Below are 25,433 nucleotides of genomic sequence, written 5' to 3' on the forward strand. Positions count from 1 at the left end.
TTCACTGAATTTGAAGAAATATATAAATATGTGTGTTAAAATTGAAGAATTTGATGTAAAATAATACACATGAAAGTGTACACATAGATAATACATCAAAACTAACTGACAAACCATGTAAAAAAATTCTAAACAAATTGATGGCTTTCATGGAAAATACTTCTTATAAAATTGAAGAAATATACAGAAAATTTATTTAAAATTGAGATTTGGCATTGAAAATAAATACATATAAAAAGTTGATAAAGAGAACTAAATGTGTAGGCACACTCAATTTTAGGAATGAATTGAAAAATAAAGTGTTAAAATTGAAAAATCTGTTGGAAAATAATAGTTGTAAAAGGATAATTTATCGTTACTGAATCAAGCACTTACAAATATTTTCTGATAAAATTGATAATTGTCATGGAAAATGTTTCTGATAAAATTGAAGGAATATATAGAAAAGTAGTGCTAAATTGAAGATTTTCATGGGAAATTATTCAGATAATTTCCATAAAAACATCTCTAAGTAATTGAAAAATTAAATAGAAATATTTTCTGATAAAATTAAAGTTTCTTAAGTAATATTCATAGTGATATTGAAGAAATATATGTGTGTCTGTGTATTAAAATTAAAGAATTAGTTGGAAAATAATAATAGTAAAATAGCAAACATTGAAAATATACCTAGAACATTGTCCAAGAACCTAGAAAAATTTGATAAAATTGAAGATTTTCATGGAAAATATTTCTAATACAATTGAAGTAATATACAGGAAATGTATTAAAATTGAAGATATCAGAAAAATACAAAATGTTATACATATAAAATATTTCTAAACTAATTGAAAAATGTAGTACAAACATTTACTGAAAATATTTGTGAAAAAATGAAGTAGAACTTGAAATATTGAAGGTTTTAATTGAAAAATAATACAGATAAATGGTAGGCATAAAAAATTCCTAAAATGATTGAAAAATAAAGTAGAAACATTTTCTGATAAAATTGAGAGTTTACATGTAAAACATTTCTGATAAAATTGAAGAAATATATAGAAAAATGTCTAAAATAGAAGAATTTGTTGGAAAATAACATTAAAAAAACTTAGACAAGGACATAGAAAAATTTTGGATGAAAGGGAAGATTTTCATGAAGTATATTCCTGGTAAAAATGAAGAAATACATAGAAAAAAGTGTAAAATTTGAAGATTTACAAAGAAAGGGATATCTCTAAATGGATAGACTTAAAATATTTCTAAATTAAATAAAGAGAGAATTAGGAAATTTTGATAAAATTGGAGATTTACATGGAAAATAATCCTAATAAAATTGAGGTGCTGTAAGGGAACCTCAAGTAAGCTCCATTTTTGAGACATGTTGAGCACAGGGTCACTGCGCATAATGAGGAGGAGCAGACATATGAGCAGGGAGCAGTGGTGGTTGGTCCTCCCTAGAGCTGCATGGGAAGCATAGGCCAGGTGTAGCCAGATGTTTGCACCTGTGAGGTCCCTTGTGGTGCTCCTCCCATGCTAGACCAGGCCTTGACCTCTGAATAACTTCACTATCAGGGCTGAATCTGCTCAAAATACTTGGACCAGGGCCTTGCTTGAAGAAATGCGATGGGCAGGATGCCAAACTTTGACAGCGCTGGTTTCTCTGGAATCTTCTACAAGTTCTGCCCTCAGCATAGACCACTTAGAAGTAAGATCCACGTGCAATTAATTTTGGAGAGCAGTTAAAAGACCTCTCATATACTGGGGAGCACTGCCATATTAAACTGAGATGTAAAAGAGTACAATTTGTGATGTAAAGGACTTACCAAGCTTAGGAATAGTGACAGTAAGTAGCATTTAGCGGATGGAGGACGGCCTTAAACACGCCCCACGGATGAATAGTGTGCTAAGCAGGGTGGTTAGAGACTAGGAGGCTGGGATTCACGTGTTTGTTCACCAAATAAAACTAATAAAATTGGTCAATCAATTAACAATAAAGATAATAAAAGTAATAAAATCAATAAGATGAATAAAATAAAATCAACAATAAATAAATAATAAAAATAACAAAACAAAAAATAAAAAACAAAAAATAAAAAATAATAAATCCAATCACTAAATTAATATTAAAAATAGTAAAATCAATCAATCAAAAAATAATAAAAATAATAAATGTGGTAAAATAAATCAATACATAATAAAAATAATATTAGTAATAAAATCAGTAAAATAAATAAAATAATAAAAATAATGTACTTGCAGACATGAGCCTAGCATGGCTGTCCTCTGAGAGGCAACCCCAGGGACTGACTGACACAGATGCAGATACTCACAGCCAACCATTGGACTCGGGTCATGGATCCCTATGGAGAGTTAGGGGAAGGATGGAAGGAGCTGTAGGGGATGCTAATCCCTTAAGAAGACCATCAGTATCTAGTAACCCAGACCCCTGGGAGCTCAGAGAGACAAAGCCATCAACTGAAGAGCACACATGGGCTGGTGCATGGCCCCAGGAACATATGTTGTAGAGGACAGAGGATGATATTATTTGTACACACTGGGAGACTATACAACTTTTTTGTCGTTGTTGTTCTTTTGTTGTTGTTTTTGTTGTTTTATTTTTCGAGACAGAATTTTTAAATTTTTTTCCCAAGAGAGGGTTTCTCTGTGTAGTCCTGACTGCCCTGGAACTCACTCTGTAGACCAGGCTGGCCTTGAATTCAGAAATCTGCCTGCCTCTGCCTCCCAACTGCTGGGATTAAAGGCGTGTGCCACCACCACCCATAATTTAACTAATTTTAAAATGTTTTTTTTATTGGCTATTGTCCTTATTTTCATTTCAAATATTTTCTCCTTTCCAGGTTTCCCCTTCCTGAAATACAATGAACACAATGTTCCCCCTCTAAAAGAAATGGATAAATCTGGAACAGTGACTGAGGAAACAGGCAATGAAAATTTGCCCAACATGAGTGCCATCCTATGGACAAACTCCATTCCATGACATAATTAATGTTACTCTGTTTTGCTCCCACAAGGAAGCCTTGAGTCCACTGAGAGGCTCCACACAGTCTGACTGAAAAAAAGCTGCAGAGATCCAGAGTCAAACCTTGCATGGGCCTTGGGGACTCTTATGGAGGAGTTGGGGGGAAGATTAAAATTTCTGAAGAAGATAGATACTCCATAGGAAGAACAACAGACTCAACTAACCAGGACCCTTGTGGACACTCAGGGACTGAGCCACAACCCAGATACAATACACAGGCTGGACTAAGGCCCCTGGCACTTTAGAAGCAGATACTCAGCTCACTCTTCATGAAGGTCATTCAACAACCGAAGCAGCTTTCCCTATAGCTGCCAGGGGACTATCTTTGGGCTCTGTTCTCCTAACTGGGCTGCCACATCTGGACTCAGTGGGGGAGGATACATTTAACTCATAAGAGACTAGATGCACCATTTTGGGGGGATACCTGGGGGCCAAAAAACTTCTCAAACAGAAACAAAGGAGACTCTGTGATAGCAAAGGACCTATCATAGTGACAGTGTTCAGGGTGATAATAAATGAATAAATTATTGGAGAAACAAAAATAAAAGAGAAAAATAAAAATAAAAATTTTCAGTCTGTAAACACTCTCTTCTTCTCCTAAAGCTTTCTGGAAAGGCTCCTCCTACATTATCTTCCACAAGCACCACAAAGAGAATCAGACAGGACAGACAAGTGGCCCAAAACATCATCTTATCTAGAAAGTTTTGATTCAATCAACTGCATCCTAAACCTTGACACTACAGTCTCATGCTAATCCTGTGATAAAAATGCATTCAGTCTACAGTGATCCCAATAGTTTGTAGGAGCTCCTACACTATTCAGATGTCTAAAGTCTCTTTTGACACTCAAGGCAAAATCTTGAAAGTCACATCTTGTAATATCAGACTGCAAGTTATATCTTTCTAACTTACAATGGCACAGAATACTCCTTCCCATTCCAATATATAGGGATGTGCACATAGGTAGAGAGACTATTAGACCAGGCAAGAAACAGAGTGGGGTAAACATCAAATCCTATTGCTTTGTCTGAGACACATTGGACCTCACTTTCTAAAGGCTTAGATGGCCCTATTCCTGTAACTTCTCATACATTTCTCAGATTGGGTACTTCCTCTCCCTGTATGCATCTCTCCATAGGAGATTTCTCAATGCCTCAGGCATCTAACCAAGTTGTGGTCACAAAATGCTACTCAAGCATCATTCTAACTTCACTGCAATGAACTCTCACAGAGGCTTCCCTAGGGCTCTGACTCTGCCAAAAGACTGACTCAACCCAAACTGAAACCATAGAGGAAGAATCCATGACCTTAAATTATTAATCTATCAATTTTCAGAAGCAGCACCATATGAATGATCCTCCTAAGTTTCGCTTCTTAGTTGATGGACTCTGCCTCACTTGGATCATAGTTGCAGCAGGTTTTATTTAAAGTTCCTTTTTGGAACTAGGAAACACTTTACCTACTCCTTCCGTTAATTAAAGATTCATCAGGAGGAAGTGTTACACTTAGTGTACACTTAGGGCATCTACCCACTAGAGCATGTGCTCCACTAAGTTCATATCTGTTTTATTTATAACAGCTAGAAACCGAAAAACATCAAGATGTCCCTCAACCAAAATTTGTATACAGAATCAGTGGATCATTTACAAAATGGAATAATATTTAGTCTATAAAAACAAGGACATTAGGAATTTCCCAGGCAAATGGAGACGTCTAGATACTATCATCCAGAGTTAGGTGTCCCATAGCCAGAAGGACATAGATGTATGTACTCACTTACAAATAGAAAATAACCATAATGTAGAGGATATCCACACTACATTTCTTGGCCATGAAGAAACTAAACAAGAAGGAAGGCAAAGGAGCTGAATAGATATCTCAGCTGGTAAGAGCACTAACTGCTCTCATGAAGGTCCTGAGTTCAAATCCCAGCAAGCACATGGTGGCTCACAACGTCCCATAAGTAAATTTGAAACCCTCACCTGCTGTGTCTGAAGACAGCTACAGTATGCTTATATATAATAAATAAATAAATCTTTAAAAAGAACAAGGAAGGCTAACATGACCATGGCTGAATCTCACTCAGAAGTGAAAATAAAACAGTCATAGAAGGTAGATGAATGACAGACAACTGGAAGGGCAAGTAGTTAAGAAAGGGGAAGAGAGGTAAGGAGCAGGTGTGGTGAGAGAAAAGAAAGGGTCAGAGGGTGAGGAAAATGAATTGAAATCTGCAGCTGTCAGGGGAGAGGGTTGTAGGCACCTTTAGGATGTGCTACAGACCAGGAATGGGAGGGAAACCAGGAGTCTATGGTGGTGATCATTACTATGTAGCTGAGATGCATAGTAATGAGATATGGACCCTGTGGAGGCCACATCCTGCAGCCACACAGTCCCCCCTGTGGAGAGTTAAGGACACAAACAGAACCAATAACATTTCCACCCAAAATTTATACTGTCTAAAAGAAATGCAGGCATAAAGATGGAGCAGAGACTGAGGGAATGGCCAAATTATACCAGGCCTAACTGGTGACACATCCCGTAGGCAAGCACCAATCCCTGATATTACTAAGGATATACTTTGTTATACTTCCAGAGAGTAGCTTAGCATAATTGTCCTCTGATAGTCTCCATCCAGCATGTGACTGAAGCAGATGCAGACACCCACAGTCTAACATAGGACAGAGCTCACGGAGTCTTTTGGAAGCATTGAGGAAAGGACTGAGGGACCTGAAGGAACAGGAAGTTCATAAGAAGACCCACAGTCTCAACTAACATGGACACTACGAGACTCTCAGAGACTGAGTCACCATCTAAAGAGCATGCTCAGGATGGACTGAGTCCCCTACCATATATGTAGTATGTGAGCTACTTAGTCTTCATGTGCTTCCCCCAACAAATGGAGTGGGAGATATTTTTTTATGCTGTGGACTGTCAAAACTGTTCCCCTACCTTGACTTCCTATTCTTATCTCAGAAAGAGACATATGCCTAAACATGCAGAGACTTGAAGTGCCATGTTTGATGGATACGGAGTTACGAATGAAGGGCTCTGTAAGGTGGAAAGGAAACATGGAAGAACGTGCATTTTAAATTAAATAAATAAGTGATAAATAAGTGGGGAAAATGAACAAATACATATAAATAGAACAAAAATATAGATGGAAGATCAGTATTTTTAAATTTTACTCCACTCAATACTTCGGGGGGTAAGCAAAGGAGAAGAGATTTTTTTGCCAAAATTTCACACAAACGGCCTCTCACTAAAATTTACACTGTCTATTTTCCTCTGAAATGCTATGATTTCAATTTCCTCTGTCTGTGTTCTGTCAACACTCCATTCTCATAAGTCCTATGAGAACAACTGATTAAGATCCATGAACAGCTTTCTAGAAATTTTGCCATCTCAATTTCTGATAATCTCCACATTCCTTCAAAAGAGAACACAGATTCTGTCTAGTAGCAAAATCCCATGTTGATAATTCTTTTGTGCATTTTCTTTTTATCTGGTTGTTGCTCTAAGTTGTTACTCTGCTGCTGAGATGGAATCCTCTAAGCAAAAACATCTCAAGTAATAATCATTTGCTGTGAATGATTCTTCAGTCATGTCATAGTTCATCACTTTGGGAGCTTAGAGTAGAAACTGAAGCTACAAACTGAAGGTAAAAGCATGGGCAACATTGTTTCCTGGCTTGCTCTCCTGCTTGGTCAGTGTCCCATGCTCAGGTAGCTCTCTCATCCAGCCCAGGCCCACTTGCTTATGAATATTGTTGCCCTCAGTGGAAGAGCCTTCCCACAGCAATCTTAAATACTATCTCACACAGACATAGCAACCAGCAATTCTGATGAGAGCACACCCTCAACAGAGTATCCTTCAAATAACTGTAGCTCTGAAATGTTGAAATGTTGGCTGATTCACCTCTTTCCTGATTATATCTCATTGTGGTTTGCTAAGATTATCTCTTATTGCCCACCTCCTCTCCTAGCTTTCAAAATTAGCTAGCATTCCCTCTTGAATATAAATACCAAACAAGACAGCAAAAGGGCATCACTCAGCCAACACTCTCTGAAAATCTAGACAGCAAACAATAACCCAGGAATAAACACTAAGCCAAACAAGACAAACTGAGAAACCAGTACTTAGACCTATACTCACCACAAACGCTGACAACTAGATACCAGCATAGAAAGATAATGAATATCATCCAGGAAAATAAGTCACTTCTCAGGACATGTTAGACAAGTAGAAAGAAGAAGAAGAAGAGGAGGAGGAGAAGGACGATGAGGAGGAGGAGGAAGAAGACGAGGAGGAGGAAGAGGAGAAGGAGGAGGAGAAGGAGGAGGAGAAAGAAGAAGAAGAGGAACAAGACAATCAATCCGCATAAAGGTCTAGAAAATATTTCAAAGGAAACCATAAATGAAAACTTTCCCAAACTAAAGAAGGTGTGTAAATTTGGTTTTGTCATGGAATGTCTTGGTTTCTCCATCTATTGTGATTGAAACTGGGGAAGACCCTTGAGGACATCGGTACATGGGGAAGTTCCTGAACAGAACACCAATAGCTTATGCTCTAAGATTAAGAATTGACAAATGGGACCTCATAAAATTACAAAGTTTCTGTAAGGCAAAGGACACCATCAAAAGGACAAATCGGTAACCAATAAATTGGGAAAAGATCTTCACCAACCTTATATCAGATAGAGGGCTAATATCTAATATATATGAAGAACTCAAGAAGTTAGACCCGAGAAAACCAAATATCCCTATTAAAAAATGGGGTACAGAGTTAAACAAAGAATTTTCACCTGAAGAATTTCGGATGGCGGAGAAGCAGCTTAAAAAATGTTCAACTTCGGGGCGGCGGCGGCGGCAGCAGCGGCAGCAGTGGCTGCTCCAGCTGAAGGGCCATCAGCAGTGGAACCAAGGCGTCACAGGGACCAGTTAGGCCCTGCGCCCACGACCACTGACCTTCGCTGACCAGCCGGACAGCAAGCAGCTGCAGTTGTGCGGCGCCTTTCCTGCACGGAGGCCACTTCAGAACTCGGCCTCCCACCAGTCAGGAGAGGAGGATCCATCTTGGTTCCGTACTCCAGGAATCGGACAGACTGAGGTACACAAACATAATCCGAGGCCAACACCGCGGTGGTCTGAGCCCGACGGGCGTTGGCCTGCACCCAGGCCCTGGGCGGGTCGGGGGGCCATCGGGGTGCCAACCCAACCAGGAGGTTTTTTACCCAGGCCTGCGAGCGCGCCGCCGCCATTTTGCCTGCAGGATGACAGAGAGCTCAGGCGGGCAGACCTATAACAGGCATAGCCTAAGGCTAACAAAGCGGGGGTCCAGGCCCCAAAAGGCACAGGACTGACCCCAAGAACTGGGCGGCTTGGTGGGCCATCTGTGAGTCAACCCGCCCAGGTGATTGTTAGCAAAGCAGACTCTCCCGGCGCTTTCAGGGAGCGCGGGCGCACACGCCCGCCATCCTAGTCACCTGGCAAACCCAATTAACAGTCAAAGCCGTAGGGGAACTTTGCTCGGACCTTGGCCTCCCAGGCTTTTGCCTGGACTCAGGGACTGGGCGGCCAGGCTAACCTTGTGTGCGATAGCCCGGTTGGCAGATCGGCTGCCCAGCGGAGTGAGCGGAACTCAGGGGAGGTCACAGTAGCATACACCGTCGGCACTCCCTGGGAGTGCACACGGGCTCCATCTGCTCCACAGACACAATCTGGGGCAAGGCCTCAGGCAGAAGGCCTTAGCTCTACTCTCTCCGCTTCCGGATCCAGATCAGTCTGGGCGGCAGCATTACATCTCCAAGTCCTGCAAGTGGCTAGCTGGGCTTCCGGGCGGCCAGCTGGGAGAAGTCAGTGTGCTCCAGTGAATCCAGCGGGCCCCAGCGGGAGCCTTCGGGTGCCTGCTTTGGGATCTGAACAGCCTGGGCAGCAGCACACTGTCTACAAGCAGTGCAGGAGGTAAGCTGTGCACCAGAGGCCAACTGGGAAGGGGCAGCTTGCACTGGTGAGTCCAGCACTGACAAGATAAACTAACACCAGTGAGATCTAGATGGCAAAAGGCAAACGCAGGAACGTCACTAACAGAAATCAAGGCAATATGGCAACATCTGAACCCAATTCTCCTCTACCAACATGTCCTGGATACCCCATCACACCAGTAAAACAAGATTTGGATTTAAAATCACTGGTCATGATGCTGGTACAGGAACACATGAAGGTCATACGTAAAGAAATTCAGGAGACAATGGATCAAAAGGTAGAAGCCCTTGCAAGGGAAACACAAAAATCATTGAAAGAAATCCAGGAGAATACAAAAGCCAACAAGGAGGAAATGCAAAAAACACTTAAAGAAATACAGGAGAACTTTGCTCAACAGGCTGAGGTCATGAAAGACGAAACACAAAAATCTCTTAAAGAAATACAGGAGAACTTTGGTCAACAGGCTGAGCTCATGAATGAGAAAACACAAAAATCTCTTAAAGAATTACAGGAAAACACAAACATGCAAGTGAAGGAGCTAAGCAAAACCATCCAGGATCTAAAATCAGAAGTAGAAACAACTAAGAAAACTCAAAGGGAGACAACTTTGGAGATAGAAAGCCTTGGGAAGAAATCAGGGGACAGAGATACAAATATCAACAACAGAATACAAGAGATAGAAGAAAGAATCTCAGACGCTGAAGATTCCATAGAAACCATGGACTCAACAGTTAAAGAAAATGCAAAATGCAAAAAGCTTGTAACCCAAAATATCCAGGAAATCCAGGACACAATGAGAAGACCAAACCTAAGGATTATAGGCATAGAGGAGAGTGAAGATTTACAACTTAAAGGGCCAGCAAATATCTTCAATAAAATTATGGAAGAAAACTTCCCTAACCTAAAGAGAGAGATGCCCATGAATATACAAGAAGCCTACAGAACTCCAAACAGACTGGACCAGAACAGAAATACTTCCCGTCACATAATAATCAAAACACCAAATGTTCTAAACAAAGAAAGAATACTAAAGGCAGTAAGAGAAAAAGGCCAAGTAACATATAAAGGAAGACCTATCAGAATCACAGCAGACTTTTCACCTGAGACTATGAAGGCTAGAAGGTCCTGGGCAGATCTCATGCAGACTCTAAGAGAACACAAATGCCAACCAAAACTACTATATCCAGCAAAACTCTCAATCACCATAGATGGAGAAACTAAGATATTTCATGACAAAACCAAGTTTACCCAATATCTATCCACAAACCCGGCCCTAAAAAGGATAATAGGAGGACAACACCAATACAAGGAGGGAAACTTCACCCTGGAAAAAGCAAGATAGTAACCTTTCATCAAACCCAAAAGAAGTTAAGCATTCAAATTTAAAAAATAACGTCAAAAATGACAAGAAGTAACAATCACTATTCCTTAATATCTCTTAACATCAATGGACTTAATGCCCCAATAAAAAGACACAGACTAACTGAATGGATACGTAAACAGGACCCTACATTTTGCTGCTTACAGGAAACACACCTCAGGGTCAAAGACAAACACTACCTTAGAGTAAAAGGCTGGAAGACAATTTTACAAGCAAATGGTCTCAGGAAACAAGCTGGAGTAGCCATTTTAATATCAGATAAAATTGACTTTCAACCCAAAGTCATCAAAAGAGACCCTGAGGGACACTTCTTGCTGGTCAAAGGAAAAATACAAAAAGAAGAACTGACAATCCTGAACATCTATGCCCCAAATGTAAGGGCACCCTCTTTTGTAAAAGAAACTTTATTAAAACTAAAAGCACACATTGCACCTAACACAATAATTGTGGGTGACTTCAACACTGCACTTTCCTCAATGGACCGATCAGGAAAACAGAAACTAAACAGGGACACAATGAAACTAATTGAAGCTTTGGACCAATTAGATTTAACAGATATATATAGAACATTCTATCCTAAAACAAAAGAATATACCTTTTTCTCAGCACCTCATGGTACCTTCTCCAAAATCGACCATATAATTGGTCACAAGACAGACCTCAACAAATATAAGAAGATCAAACTAATCCCATGCCTCCTATCTGATCACTATGGAGTAAAAGTGGTCTTCAATAGCAACAGAAACAACAGAAAGCCCACATACACATGGAAACTGAACAATACTCTACTCAATGATACCTTGGTCAAGGAAGAAATAAAGAAAGAAATTAAAGACTTTTTAGAACACAATGAAAATGAAAACACAACATACCCAAATCTATGGGACACAATGAAAGCAGTGCTAAGAGGAAAACTCATAGCCCTGAGTGCCTCCAAAAAGAAAATGGAGAGAGCATACATTACCAGCTTAATGACACACCTGAAAGCCCTGGAACAAAAAGAAGCTATTTCGCCCAGGAGGAGTAGAAGGCAGGAAATCATCAAACTCAGGGCCGAAATCAATCAAGTAGAAACAAAGAGAACCATACAAAAAATCAACAATACCAGGAGCTGGTTCTTTGAGAAAATCAACAAGATAGATAAACCCTTAGCCAGAATGACCAAAGGGCACAGAGAAAGTATCCAAATTAACAAACTTAGAAATGAAAAGGGAGATATAACAACGGAAACTGAGGAAATCCAAAAAATCATCAGATCCTACTACAAGAGCCTATACTCAACACAACTGGAGAATCTGGAGGAAATGGACAATTTCCTTGACAGATACCAAATACCAAAATTAAATCAGGACCAACTAGACCATCTAAACAGTCCCATAATGCCTAAAGAAATAGAAGGAGTCATAGAAAGTCTTCCAACCAAAAAAAGCACAGGACCAGATGGCTTCAGTGCAGAATTCTACCAGACCTTCAAAGAAGAGTTAACACCAATACTCTTCAAACTATTCCACAAAATAGAAACAGAAGGAACACTACCCAATTCCTTCTACGAAGCCACAATTACGCTGATACCAAAGCCACACAAAGATCCAACAAAGAAAGAGAACTTCAGACCAATTTCCCTTATGAACATCGATGCAAAAATACTCAATAAAATTCTTGCCAACCGAATCCAAGAACACATCAAAACGATCATCCACCATGATCAAGTAGGCTTTATCCCAGGAATGCAGGGTTGGTTCAATATACGGAAATCCATCAATACAATCCACTACATAAACAAACTCAAAGAACAAAACCACATGGTCATTTCATTGGATGCTGAAAAAGCATTTGACAAAATTCAGCATCCCTTCATGCTTAAAGTCTTGGAGAGAACAGGAATTCAAGGCCCATACCTAAACATAGTAAAAGCAATATACAGCAAACCGGTAGCCAGCATCAAACTAAATGGAGAGAAACTTGAAGCAATCCCACTGAAATCAGGGACCAGACAAGGCTGCCCCCTTTCTCCTTATCTTTTCAATATTGTACTTGAGGTACTAGCTCGGGCAATTCGACAACATAAGGAGGTCAAAGGGATACAAATTGGAAAGGAAGAAGTCAAACTATCATTATTTGCAGACGACATGATCGTCTACCTAAGTGACCCAAAGAACTCCACTAGAGAGCTCCTACAGCTGATAAACAACTTCAGCAAAGTGGCAGGTTATAAAGTCAACTCAAGCAAATCAGTGGCCTTCCTATACTCAAAGGATAAGCAGGCTGAGAAAGAAATTAGGGAAATGACCCCCTTCACAATAGCCACAAACAGTATAAAGTATCTTGGGGTGACTCTTACCAAACATGTGAAAGATCTGTATGACAAGAACTTCAAGACTCTGAAGAAGGAAATGGAAGAAGACCTCAAAAAATGGGAAAACCTCCCATGCTCATGGATCGGTAGAATCAATATAGTTAAAATGACCATTTTGCCTAAAGCACTATACAGATTCAATGCAATACCCATCAAAATCCCAACTCAATTCTTCACAGAGTTAGAAAGAGCAATTATCAAATTCATCTGGAACAACAAAAAACCCAGGATAGCTAAAACTATTCTCAGCAACAAAAGGAAATCTGGGGGAATCAGTATCCCTGACCTCAAGCAATACTACAGAGCAATAGTGTTAAAAACTGCATGGTATTGGTACAGTGACAGGCAGGAGGATCAATGGAACAGGATTGAAGATCCAGAAATGAACCCACACACCTATGGCCACTTGATCCTCGACAAAGAGGCTGAAAACATCCAATGGAAAAAAGATAGCCTTTTCAACAAATGGTGCTGGTTCAACTGGAGGTCAGCATGCAGAAGAATGCGAATTGATCCATCCTTGTCTCCTTGTACTAAGCTCAAATCCAAATGGATCAAGGACCTCCACATAAAGCCAGACACTCTGAAGCTAATAGAAAAGAAATTGGGGAAGACCCTTGAGGACATCGGTACAGGGAGAAAGTTTCTGAACAGAACACCAATAGCGTATGCTCTAAGAGCAAGAATTGACAAATGGGACCTCATAAAATTACAAAGTTTCTGTAAGGCAAAGGACACCATCAAGAGGACAAATCGGCAACCAACAAATTGGGAAAAGATCTTCACCAATCCTACATCAGATAGAGGGCTAATATCCAATATATATAAAGAACTCAAGAAGTTAGACTACAGAAAACCAAACAACCCTATTAAAAAATGGGGTACAGAGTTAAACAAAGAATTCTCACCTGAAGAACTTCGGATGGCGGAGAAGCATCTTAAAAAATGCTCAACTTCATTAGTCATTAGGGAAATGCAAATCAAAACAACCCTAAGATTTCATCTTACACCAGTCAGAATGGCTAAGATTAAAAATTCAGGAGACAGCAGGTGTTGGAGAGGGTGTGGAGAAAGAGGAACACTCCTCCACTGCTGGTGGGGTTGCAAATTGGTACAACCACTCTGGAAATCAGTCTGGCGGTTCCTCCGAAAACTGGGCACCTTACTTCCAGAAGATCCTGCTATACCACTCCTGGGCATATACCCAGAAGACTCCCCACCATGTAATAAGGATACATGTTCTACTATGTTCATAGCAGCCCTATTTGTAATTGCCAGATGCTGGAAAGAACCCAGGTATCCCTCAACAGAAGAGTGGATGCAAAAAATGTGGTATATCTACACAATGGAGTACTATTCAGCCATTAGAAACAATGAATTCAGGAAATTCTTAGGCAAATGGATGGAGCTAGAGAATATCATACTAAGTGAGGTAACCCAGACTCAAAAGGTGAATCATGGTATGCACTCACTAATAAGTGGATATTAACCTAGAAAACTGGAATACCCAAAACATAATCCACACATCAAATGAGGTACAAGAAGAAAGGAGGAGTGGCCCCTGGTTCTGGAAAGACTCAGTGAAACAGTATTCAGCAAAACCAGAACGGGGAAGTGGGAAGGGGTGGGTGGGAGGACAGGGGAAGAGAAGGGGGCTTGCGGGACTTTCGGGGAGTGGGGGGGCTAGAAAAGGGGAAATCATTTGAAATGTAAATAAATTATATCGAATAATAAAAAAAAAAAGAAAAAAAAATAAATAACTAAAAAAAAAAAAAAAAAAAAAAAAAAAAAAATGTTCAACTTCATTAGTCATGAGGGAAATGCAAATCCAAACAACCCTGAAATTTCACCTTACACCAGTCAGAATGGCTAAGATTAAAAATTCAGGAGACAGCAGGTGTTGGAGAGGATGTGGAGAAAGAGGAACACTCCTTCACTGCTGGTGGGGTTGCAAATTGGTACAACCACTCTGGAAATCAGTCTGGCGGTTCCTCCGAAAACTGGACACCTCATTTCCAGAAGATAATGCTATACCACTCCTGGGCATATACCCAGAAGGTTCCCCAGAATGTAATAAGGATACATATTCCACTATGTTCATAGCAGACCAATTTATAATTACCAAAAGCTGGAAAGAACCCAGGTATCCCTCAACAGAAGAGTGGATGCAAAAAATGTGGTATATCTACACAATGGAGTCCTATTCAGCCACTAGAAACAATGAATTCATGAAATTCTTAGGCAAATCAATGGAGCTAGAGAACATTATACAAAGTGAGGTAACCCAGACTCAAAAGATGAATCATGGTATGCACTCACTAATAAGTGGATATTAACCTAGAAAACTGGAATACCAAAAACATAATCCACACATCAAATGATGTATAAGAAGAACGGAGGAGTGGCCCCTTGTTCTGGAAAGACTCAGTGAAGCAGTATAGGGCAAAACCAGAACAGGGAAGTGGGAAGGGTTGGGTGGGAAAACAGGTGGAGGGAAGGGGGCTGATGGGACTTTCAGGGAGTGGGGGTCTAGAAAATGGGAAATCATTTGAAATGTAAATAAAAAATATATCGAATTAAAAAAAATAAAGAAGGTGCGTGTTAGTGAACAACAAGCATCAAAAATACTAAACAGATAGGGAAAGAGTCCCTTTGCCACATAATAATCAAAACACTACACATATGTATTAAAGAAATACAGAAAAACTACAGCAGAAAAACATTAAGTAAACTAAACAAAAAGTTGTAATGTATGAAATCAGAACTATTAGATTCAAAACTGCCTTCTTTTTTTAAGGAATCAATTAATTACTTATACAATGTTTTCCCTGCAGGTATTCCTACAGACCAGAAGAGGGCACCAGATCACATTACATATAGTTGTGAGCCACCATGTGATTGCCAAGAATTGAACTCTCATGACCTGTGTAAGAACAGCCAGAGTTCTTAACCTCTGAGCTGTCTGTCAAGGCCTATTCCTGCCATATTAATGTATATTATAAAAGACACACAGATCTGGGCACAGGTGCTGCACAGTCCCAGAAACCACCCGTGCACCTACAACAAAGCAACTGGTCCAGATGTTTTGGACAGAATTACAATCAGCAATGATACTGAAGTTATTAAGAGGTCATTGTCTGAACTAACAAGTAAGAAGCACATCTAGAAACCTCACATGTAGTCACATCTCGCTGATGTTTCCCATCCAACTCCATAGAGGACCCACCAAACCAGTGCACATAGCTCAGCAGTGTGTTCCTCCCCATTGTGGGCAGATATCCTGTGCTCATGAGGTCTTGATTTCAGAGCTTCCCTGAGGTCTCCTCACAGCACCCAACAGTAGAGCTCAGAGCAGGATGCAGAGAACAGTTCAAGCTGCACAGCCACAGTGAAGGCACAGAAAGCCTCCCGGAAGATCTCACCTCTTTCTCTGACTCTGGCACCAGCCTTGATTGGCCAGGGAGTCTTACCCCTCCTCAGGCTAAAGTGTGCTTCTGGTCTAGGCCTGCCCTTTTCCAGATTTATTTCAGGAGTGGATGGCACTCCATTAGCAATTGAAAAAAGAATCCAAGACATATCTCACCCTACCCAGTCCTGTGGACACACCATTCCAGCTCTGGCCAGTTAGCTCCCTGTTCTTTCCCTCTGTGAACCAAGATGTTACCAGGACCTGACTTCTGACATTGCCTGAGCTTTTCTCAAAGCAGTTTTCTTCCCATATTCAAGAAGAATAGCTGGCAATGACTATTACTCAATATGCATTGGTGGTATCTCTCTGACCGAGTAATGGATGACCCAATGCTTGACCCAGGGTATTAACATTAAAGATGGAGTTGTAATGACAAGAGTTTTACCCAGGCAGTGGTGGTACCTGCCTGTAATCCTAGCTCTTGACAAGCAGAGGCAGGTGAATTTCTGAGTTCCAAGCCAGCCTGGTATACAGAGTGACTTCCAGGAAAGCCAGGGCCATACAGAGAAAACCTGTCTCTAACAAAACCAAGAAATAGCAAAGAAACAAACAAAAAACAAAGGAAGAGTTTTGTTTATGGCTAAATGCTGAAATCAGGAAAACTGAAGCTTCCTTCAACAGTTGATAGGTAGCCAACAACCACAGGAGAAAAGCCAGAAACATAAGGGGATCACTGTTGAGCACTATTACTAGTCAGCACATTTTCATCCATGGCAAAGGAAAGAAAGAACACAGTTGGGTGAGAACAGATTTTCGAGATAAGCCTATATCAAATCATAGAGAACGTGAGTCTTTCTATGTATATAGAAAGGTTAGTCAATAGAATGTTCCAATAAAGTCTGTCAGCGAAGGAAAGCTAGAAATATCAGGTCTTTTTTATTTCATGTTGCAGGATATTACAGCTGATCTTCATTATATACCAGAATACTTAAGAAATAAGTACTTCCAATGTGAGTTTTAAAATAAAATAATAAAACAAATCACCTTTGTTTTGTAAAATAAAGTAGTACAAAGAGAAAAAAACAAAAATGGCCTTTCCACATGTAGGTTGCAAAAAGCATCTACAGCCTATATCAAAGGTGGATCTCAACATCTCAAAAGATCAAGATTAAGAAAGGGCTTTTACTCCCAAAGGTATAATTAAAAAATATTCCCCACAGTAAACAGGGTTAGAGTTAGGGTTAGGGGATTAGAGTGTTATGGCTAGAATCAGGACATGGGTTGTCAGGATTGGGATGCTTAGGAAATTAAGGAGTTAATATAGGATTAGAGATTTAGGATAAGTCCCAGGATTAGGCTCAGGTATAGGGTTAATGTGGCCATCATTATTCTTGATGGTTTCACTGAATCAATAGAATCCCTATTACACAAAGAAGAAAGGTCAGGGTTAGGGTAAGTCTCAGGATCAGGTCAGAGGATTTCTTTGTTGTGCTGTGTGAACTCAGCTCCTATCTTTTTGCTCATCTGCCTTCCTAGTCCTCTTTTTCATAATATCAAAATCTTTCCTGCCCCAATGAAGGTGGAAAATGAGTTATCCAGGAACCTAGAATTCCCAGAAGGGAAATATCTTTACATTATTATGGGGCCCAGTTTACATACAACAGAAAACAATACAGTTTTTGTTGTTCTCAATTTCATAAGATGGACAAAATCATGGGACTTGTTGCCCTTCTTTGGTAATAATATCATAAATATTGCATGGGCCAGGTGTCTTCACCATAGATTTAGTAACTATAACCAAATGGTACAACACAAAATGGTCTCCATCATTATTCTTGGTGGTCTCACTGAGTCAATAGGATCCCTATTGTACAAAATATCAGACCTATAAGTTATTCATTTTATATCTTAATGGTTTGTTCTGTTCTTATTCTGATAGCTTCTACCTTATTCATTCAATAGTTTCTCTAAAGAACCTAAAAGTTTATCTATACCTCTTCTAAACTAGCATTCTAACAAAGGAAGTGATGACTTTGATATTCACAAATTCAAACAGATAAACAAGGGATAAGATGCCAAGGTCAAGACAGACTGCCAGCAAAGAATAATTGTGCTACCCTATGCTGGGTCTCACTGTCATGTAGCTAATTTTCCTCTGAGATAAAATGGCCTTCAGTACTCTTCTGCTGCAGATATGTATGGTTTACTTTCTGTCCAAACTAAAACTATGTTTACTAAAGATCTTTATGTGAAGTTTTCACAAGACAATCAATCAAAATTATGGAAAAAGAATCTTAGGCAAGCAAATAAACATAAATTCATGGCTTAATGAAATTTGTCTTTTGTTACTTATGTATAGAATATTCACATGGAATCATGATTTATTCTTCATATCTTTTTCTTAATACCAAATAGATTACAAGTAAAGTAAACTGGTTAACTTTGACTAAGTGAATTTTATTCATAATAAATAAAACTTAAAAATTAATATGAATTGACCAAACTATATTTAATCAATAAATCCCCACAGGCAAAATAAATATAAAATGATATTATGTCTCTGAATCTTTATTTGTAATGGGTAACTTGATGATATATGTATTTAAGTTGTAATGTCTACTTTTAAGTACCTGATGTTTGTAAACATACAGATCTGGTCACAGTGATATCTCTATGAACCCTATCACAATGCTAGTATAAAACAAGGTCACTATCCCTTAGGGTTCTAAATTAATTGTAAAGATTTTTGTTTTCCTAGACCTGAGTTTGCTATTCATATTAGACTTTGTCTTCACTCAATGTAAGAAAGTTATATGTGTGCTTTGAAAATGAAATATACATGTATAAGTATTTATATAGACAAAAACACTTTAATAATTTAAACAATATTTATTTCCCAAAAGGCCTCATTAAAAACCAATAAATATACTAAGATAGAAAGATTAGCACAGGGCTTCTGACTTATAGTCTAAACTAAACAACAACCATTTTCATATCTTCAACTCCATTGAATTAATATAATCACAGAAAGCCTTTTTAAATGTTATTAAAACTCTATGAAATGAGAGGACATGGGTGGCCAGTATTTCTATAATTTGTAGGGGGAATAACTAGTTAGGTCATGTGAATTTGTCCAAAGATATCCTGAGTAAATTGTTTTTGATGTCTAGAATATACTTCAGGGCTGGAGAGAAGGCTCAACATTTAAGAGTGCTGGCTGCTCTTCAAGAGGTTCTGAGTTTAATTCCCAGCAACCACAAGGTGGATCACTACCATCTGTCATGGGATCCTCTTCTTCTGTGTCTGAAGACAGGGATATTATGCTCCCATACATGAAATAAATAAAAAAATCTTTTTTTAAAGTAGAAATGCTTTGTCAATTATCTTTAGGGAAAAACAATAATTTTACCATTATCCTTTGATAAACTATGATATTTTTAAAATGTGGTGTCATTGAAACTTAGAAAGAGAGAATAAAAATTGTTTATTCCCCACTGCTGAATTAATGTTCTGACAATACAATGTGGATTTATTTATTAAACCTATTGTATCATTTGGTGTTAACATTTAACGGTCTTAATGAAGAGGGATATATATATATATATATATATATATATATATATATATATATATATATATATACACTATGTCTTCTACTTTGATCCTACATAGTTGGAGTTCAAGGTCACCCTTGTATCATCTTAAAATGCTGTCTGAAAGCACATTTTCTAGAAAGGACAAGGGCCAGGATTACTGAGTATCATCAGCCATCTTATTCCTCATTCCATTTCAAATATTGGGAAGAAACAATAATTAAAGCCACCTTATTGCGGTAAATATTATTTATTTATTTTTTACCACACTTGAATTATAAAGGTACCACGTAAAACACACAAAAGACTTGGTATTTATAATAAGATTTAAAGCACTAGAGTCGGAGAGACTATTTTGTATAGCTCCTGTTAATAACTGTGAGATATCACTTGTCTGCAATGGGGAGTTAGAGAAAGGATCCAAGGAGCTGAAGGGGTTTGCAGTGCCACAAAAGGAACAGCAATGATTTACCCAGTACTCCCAGAGCTCCCAGGGACAAAATCATCAACCAATGAGTACACATGGAAGTACTCATGCCTCCAAACACATAGGCAGCAGAGGACAGTCTTGTTAGAGACACCAAAGGGAGGAGAGGCCCTTGGCCCTGGAAAGATTTGATGCCACAGTGTCGAGGATTACCAGGACAGAGGGCGGGGGAGGGTTGATTGGGGAAGGGAGATGGCTTAATGGATTTTCAGGAGAAGGGGGATCAAGGACAGCAGACAAAGTTTGAAATGAAAATGAAGAATATATCTAATTAAAAAAGAAAAAAATTGGATACAGTGGTCAAAAAAGCTGTATTATAAACTTTCCTGGTACTAACCCACAAAGAGTTCTGCAACTTATGAGAAGGCAAAAACACAAACGATTGGAAAAAGGAAGGAAGAGGAGGAGGAGAAAGAGGAGGAGAAGGAGAAGGAGGAAGAGGAGGAGGAGGAGAAGGAGGAGAAGGAGGAGAAGGAGGAGGAGAAAAAGAAACAGAAGAAGCAGAAGAAGAAGAAGAAGTTGATGATGATAAAGGTCTGGAAAACATTTCCAATAAAATCATAAATGAAAACTTTCTTAAACTAAAGAAGGTGCCTGGTAACGTACAAGAAGCATCAAAAATACCAAACAGAGTGAGAAAAAGTCCCTTTGTCATGTAATAATCAAAACACTAAACATATCAGAATTATTAGATTCATACTTATTGTCTTATTTTTAAGGAATTAATTCATTACTTATACAATATTCTCTCTGCATGTATTCCTGCAGAGCAGAAGAGGGCAAAAGATTCCATTTCCTATGGTTATGAGTCACCATGTTGTTGCTAAGAATTGAACTCCTGACCTGTGTTGGAACAGCCAGAGCTGTTAACCTCTGAGACATCTCTCCAGGCCTATTCCTGCCTTCTTAATGTATATTATAAAAGACAAAAAGGTTTGGACAAAGGTGATGCATAGTCATAGAAAGCACCCATGCTGCTACAAAAAAGCAACTGGTCCAGATGTTCTGGACAGAATTACAATCAGCCATGATACTGAAATTATTCAGAGATCATGGCCTGAACTATGAAGTAAGTAGCACCACTAGAAACCTCACAGGAAATCAGATCTGGCTGATGCTTCTGATCCAACCCCATAGAGGACCCACCACCCCAGTGCATACAGCTCAGCTGCATGTTCCTCCCCATTGTGGGCAGATATCCTGTACTCACCATGTCTTGATTTCAGCATTTCCCTGAGGTCCCCTCACAGCACACAACAGCAGAGCTCAGAGCAGGACACAGAGAAGCATTCAAGCTGCACACCCACAGGGAACACCTCAGAAGGAGAAGGTGAGGGTGAGAGTGAAGAAGATCAATCAGCATAAATGTCTAGAAAACATTTCCAATAAAATCCTAAATGAAAATTTCCTAAACTAAAGAAGGTGCCTGTGTAAGAATAGCCAGAGTTATTATAAATATATAGCCAGAGTTAATGTAAAAGCATGCAAAATACCAAACAGACTGGGGAAAAGTCCCTTTACTGCACAATAATTGAAACACTAAGCAACTAAAGTAAAGCAATAAAAAAAAAAAAAAAAAAAAAAAGTTACCCTGGGACCTAGCCCTGCCAAACCTACAGCCCTTGACCCCAGCCAGCTGCAACTTGATCATTAATGTTCCTTGGGAAAGCGCCAGCCCAGACCTCTGTAAACTCTACCAGGTCTTTGTCTTTTCTCAGCCCGGCCTGTCGCATTAAGGATCAGGATGCAGTTTATTGGCCTGTGAATTCCCTACCTGTCTCACCAGCTCACAGCCAGAAGCCAGGGCTGGGCACATAGCCCAGCGATCCATGGCAGCCAGGCTTGGCTTCTGTTCCCACAGGAGGGTCGTGCCAGGAGGCCACTGTCCCCGCCTGGAGGAGCACAGAGAGGGTTTGCACTCTACCCTGCTGCAAACTTTCCAGAGCAGAGCGGGAAGCCTGCGCCTTGCCCAGCCACTGTCCCCGCCTGGAGGAGCACAGAGAGGGTTTGCACTTGGCCCCGCTGCAAACTTTCCAGAGCGGAAGCCCACGCCTTGCCAGTCCACTGTCCCTGCCCAGAGCACAGAGAGGGTTTGCACTCTGCCCCGCTGCAAACTTTCCAGAGCAGAGCGGGAAGCCTGCGCCTTTCACGGCCATTGTCCCTGCCAGGAGGAGCACAGAGAGGGTTTGCACTCCGCCCCACTGTAAACTTTCCAGAGCGAGAAGCCCAAGCCTTGCCCGTCCACTGTCCCTGCCCAGAGTACTGAGAGGGTTTGGACTCCGCCCCACTGTAAACTTTACACAGCGGGAAGCCCGCGTCTTGCCCGGCCTCTCCAAACTTACAGACTGCTTCTGTGGAGACTACAGGAGGATAGCGCGCAGTGTGACTTGAGAGCTCACAGACACCCACAGCATGGAGCACTATCTTCATCTGAATGCGCATGCGAATGCGGTCCCGTTCCACAATCCCAGGCCCGGCTGCTCAGGGCCCGGGAAGCTCAGCAATCGCAGCAGTCGCTAAATGCGCCCGCTCACCTACTTCCGGCCTCTGCCAGTCCTCTGACCAACACGCGCATTCAAACTCCCAGCCCACTTTCATTCGTAAAATAGAAGACAGGAAATGACAACATTCCAGGAGGCTGGATGCACGGTGGGCGCTGCAGTGACGTCAGGGGTGGTGCCAGCGGTTGCCGGGTGACGGACAGGGACGCCAACATGGCGCCCGCCAGGGGCTGAGATGCATGGTCACGGGGAGGGGGCGGGGCGCGGGTGACGTCAGGGGGCGCGGCCAGCGGTTGCTGGGTGACAGTCAGGGAATCCAACGTGGCTCCCGCCCGGGGCTGAGATAGATGGGCGAGGGGCAGGGTTGGCGTGATGTCAGGGGCAGGACCAGCAGTCTCTGAGTGACTGACAGTGATGCCAATGTGACATTTTCACTGAATTTAAAGAAATATATTAATATGTGTGTTAAAATTGATGAATTTGATGTAAAATAATACTCATGAAAGTGTACACATAGATAATACATCAAAACTAACTGACAAACCATGTAAAAAAATTCTAAACAAATTGATGGCTTTCATGGAAAATACTTCTTATAAAATTGAAGAAATATACAGAAAATTTATTTAAAATTGAGATTTGGCATTGAAAATAAATACATATAAAGAGTTGTTAAAGAGAACTAAATGTGTAGGCACACTCAATTTTAGGAATGAATTGAAAAATAAAGTGTTAAAATTGAAAAATCTGTTGGAAAATAATAGTTGTAAAAGGATAATTTATCTTTACTGAATCAAGCACTTACAAATATTTTCTGATAAAATTGATAATTGTCATGGAAAATGTTTCTGATAAAATTGAAGCAATATATAGAAAAGTAGTGCTAAATTGAAGATTTTCATGGGAAATTATTCAGATAATATTGTGTACATAAAAACATCTCTAAATAATTGAAAAATTAAATAGAAATATTTTCTGATAAAATTAAAGTTTCTCTTAACTAATATTCATAGTAATATTGAAGAAATATATATAGATATGGGTTAAAATTGAAGAATTAATTGGAAAATAATAATAGTAAAATAGTAAACATAGAAAATATACCTAGAACATTGTCCAAGAACCTAGAAACAATTTTAATAAAATTGAAGATTTTGATGGAAAATATTTCTAATACAATTGAAGTAATATACGGGAAATGTATTATAATTAAAGATATCAGAAAAGATAATACAGATAAAATATTAGACATATAAAATATTTCTAATCTAATTGAAAAAAGTAGTAGAAACATTCACTGAAAATATTTGTGAAAATAATGAAGTAGAACTTGAAATAGTGAACCTTTTAATTGAAAAATAATACAGATAAACAGTAGACATAAAAAATTCCTAAAATGATTGAAAAATAAACTAGAATAATTTTCTGATAAAATTGAGGGTTTACATGTAAAACATTTCCGAGAAACTTGAAGTAATATATTGAAAAATGTGTTAAAATTGAAGAATTTGTTGGAAAATAATGTTAAAAAATGTAGATAATTTTATTTTTACTGAATGACCAAGGACATAGAAAAATTTGGGATGAAAGGGAAGATTTTCATAAAATATATTCCTGATAAAATTGAAGAAATACATAGAAAAAAAGTGTGAAAGTTGAAGATTTACAAGGAAAGGGATGCTTCTAAAATGATAGAAATAAAAATATTTCTAAATTAAATAATGAGAGAATTAGAAAATTTTGATAAAATTGGAGATTTACATGGAAAATAATCCTAGCACTGGGCCTTTTTCTAGTTCCATTTAGCTTTGAATTTCATAATTTATTCATGTAAATGTTTATAGTAAGCTTCGTTTTTGAGACATGTTGAGCACAGTGTCACTGCCCATAGTAAGAAGAAGCAGACATATGAGCAGTGGGAGCAGTGGTGGTTGGTCCTCCCTAGAGCTGCATGGGAAGCGTCAGCCAGGTGTACCCAGATGTTTGCACCTGTGAGGTCCCTTGTGGTGCTCCTACCTTGCTAGATCAGGCCGTGACCTCTGAATAACTTCACTATCAGGGCTGAATCTGCTCAAAATACTTGGACCAGGGGCTTGCTTGAAGAAATGTCATGGGCAGGATGCCAAAATTGGACAGCCCTGGCCTGTGTTTTGCTTGCTTGATTAAGCACGGCCACATTCTCTGTGACAATTATTTTTCCTTTTAAAGGTGCTTTTGGTAGTTCAATCATAAATACAAATTTACAGTCACAAAAGAGATTTTTATGAACCATACCTGAAAGTGTGTCTGTTTAATCATTGATAATTTAGACGTGAATTGTAACATCTCACTATTTTTCATTTGTCTGGTGGGCATTAGTTTTTAGGAAATGATTTCTACATACAGGATGCTATCCTGGAGGATTTCATGAAGGGATTGATGCCAAGTTATGGTGTTGTCCTTAATGTCACAGAACATTTTATTTGATTCATCACAGGAAAGGAGTGGTACAATGTTCATTGATGGTCTTCTCTTTTATCTCTCATTTTTCAATTATTGAGCATAGATATCTTTCATACACTATATTCTAATTACCTCTTTCCTCACCCAACTATTTCCAGATTTCCCTATCCCATGCCACATGTTCAAATCCCTACTTTTTCTTTCTTTTCCCTGTTAATAAACTAAACATCTAAACTATTCTATTATTATTATTAATTATAAAAAA

General features: G+C 39.3%; 1 protein-coding gene across 8 annotated transcripts in view; it reads right to left on the bottom strand.

Annotated features, from left to right (window-relative positions):
- The window catches only part of LOC127673332 (zinc finger protein 120-like), a 59,314-nt gene extending 36,385 nt beyond the window's left edge, over positions 1 to 22,929 (bottom strand). The window contains exons 1-4 of one of the 8 annotated variants that reach the window (XM_052168995.1): positions 22,568 to 22,929; positions 22,000 to 22,117; positions 21,436 to 21,541; positions 2,310 to 2,339 (exon numbers count right to left, since the gene is read on the bottom strand). In XM_052168995.1, the coding sequence (XP_052024955.1) occupies positions 2,310 to 2,339; positions 21,436 to 21,438 (33 nt within the window). In that variant the 5' untranslated portion in view covers positions 21,439 to 21,541; positions 22,000 to 22,117; positions 22,568 to 22,929. Of the gene's footprint in view, positions 1 to 1,481; positions 1,944 to 2,309; positions 2,340 to 21,435; positions 21,595 to 21,999; positions 22,118 to 22,567 lie in introns of those variants that run through there. The other 7 variants (XM_052168993.1, XM_052168997.1, XM_052168996.1 and 4 more) reach the window with 7 other exon arrangements.
- Between the last annotated feature and the right edge of the window lie 2,504 nt (positions 22,930 to 25,433).

Source organism: Apodemus sylvaticus, chromosome 22 (assembly GCF_947179515.1).
Source record: "Apodemus sylvaticus chromosome 22, mApoSyl1.1, whole genome shotgun sequence".
In the NCBI taxonomy this organism is placed as follows: domain Eukaryota; kingdom Metazoa; phylum Chordata; class Mammalia; order Rodentia; family Muridae; genus Apodemus; species Apodemus sylvaticus.